A 975-nucleotide genomic window follows, 5' to 3' on the forward strand; every position below is an offset into this window, starting at 1 on the left:
GTTACCACACCTAACATTGTACAGAACTAGGCTGTAGTTACCACACCTAACATTGTACAGAACTAGGCTGTAGTTACCACACCTAACATTGTACAGAACATGGCTGTAGTTACCACACCTAACATTATACAGAACATGGCTGTAGTTACCACACCTAACATTGTACAGAACATGGCTGTAGTTACCACACCTAACATTGTACAGAACATGGCTGTAGTGGTCAAACCTAATATTGTACAGCACATGGCTGTAGTTACCACACCTAACATTGTACAGAGCCTGCTGGCCTGACTGCCCACGCTGGACGAAGTATCTTACAGTTTAAATCATGTAAATACAACATAAAAGGTGTAGACAAGTAGAAACCAATATTTTATATGTGATATTAGAGTTCACGTGCTGTGTGTTGTTGGAAGTCGAGTTCTACTTTGACGTCTACTTAATAATAATTGTTTTTAAGTACATGTTTGGCTAGAGATGTCCTTAAAAGTCAAAATAAATAACTTTACTCTGAACGACGAGCAATATACTCTCTTACGTTATTTTAATAATTGTTCGCCACGAGTTACTTTTATATAGTGTGTATTGCTGTGTATCTTGGGTATGTTTTGATGAGTGTACTTGTGTTTTCTCTCATAGCCACACCTATTCACCATCAAACTGATATCTAAAGTCGGGTATACCGTATCACTGTCAGCACTGATCATCGCATTCCTTATCTTGGCTTTTCTGAGGTAAGTTTTATTAATTATCGTGGTGTGTACGCCTTTTACAAGCCGGTTTATATTAACATAATCCCAGCATCTATTAACATAATCTTGGCATATATTACATAATCTTGGCGTATATTAACATAATCCTAGCATCTATTAACATAATCCTGGCGTATATTAACATAATCCTAGCATGTATTAACATAATCCTGGCGTATATTAACATAATCTTGGCATATATTAACATAATCTTGGCATATAT

At 36.2% G+C, this 975-nt stretch overlaps 1 protein-coding gene across 1 annotated transcript in view; it reads left to right on the top strand.

Moving 5' to 3' along the window:
- Positions 1-99: 99 nt before the first annotated feature.
- LOC106476258 (parathyroid hormone/parathyroid hormone-related peptide receptor-like) overlaps positions 100-975 on the top strand; it is a gene marked incomplete at its 3' end in the record, with an annotated part of 21002 nt that continues 20126 nt past the window's right edge. The window contains exons 1-2 of the mRNA XM_022380181.1: positions 100-270; positions 640-734. Coding sequence (XP_022235889.1) covers positions 100-270; positions 640-734 — 266 coding nt within the window. The remainder of the gene's footprint in view (positions 271-639; positions 735-975) is intronic.

This window comes from Limulus polyphemus, unplaced genomic scaffold (assembly GCF_000517525.1).
Source record: "Limulus polyphemus unplaced genomic scaffold, Limulus_polyphemus-2.1.2 Scaffold10145, whole genome shotgun sequence".
Classification (NCBI taxonomy): Eukaryota; Metazoa; Arthropoda; class Merostomata; order Xiphosura; family Limulidae; genus Limulus; species Limulus polyphemus.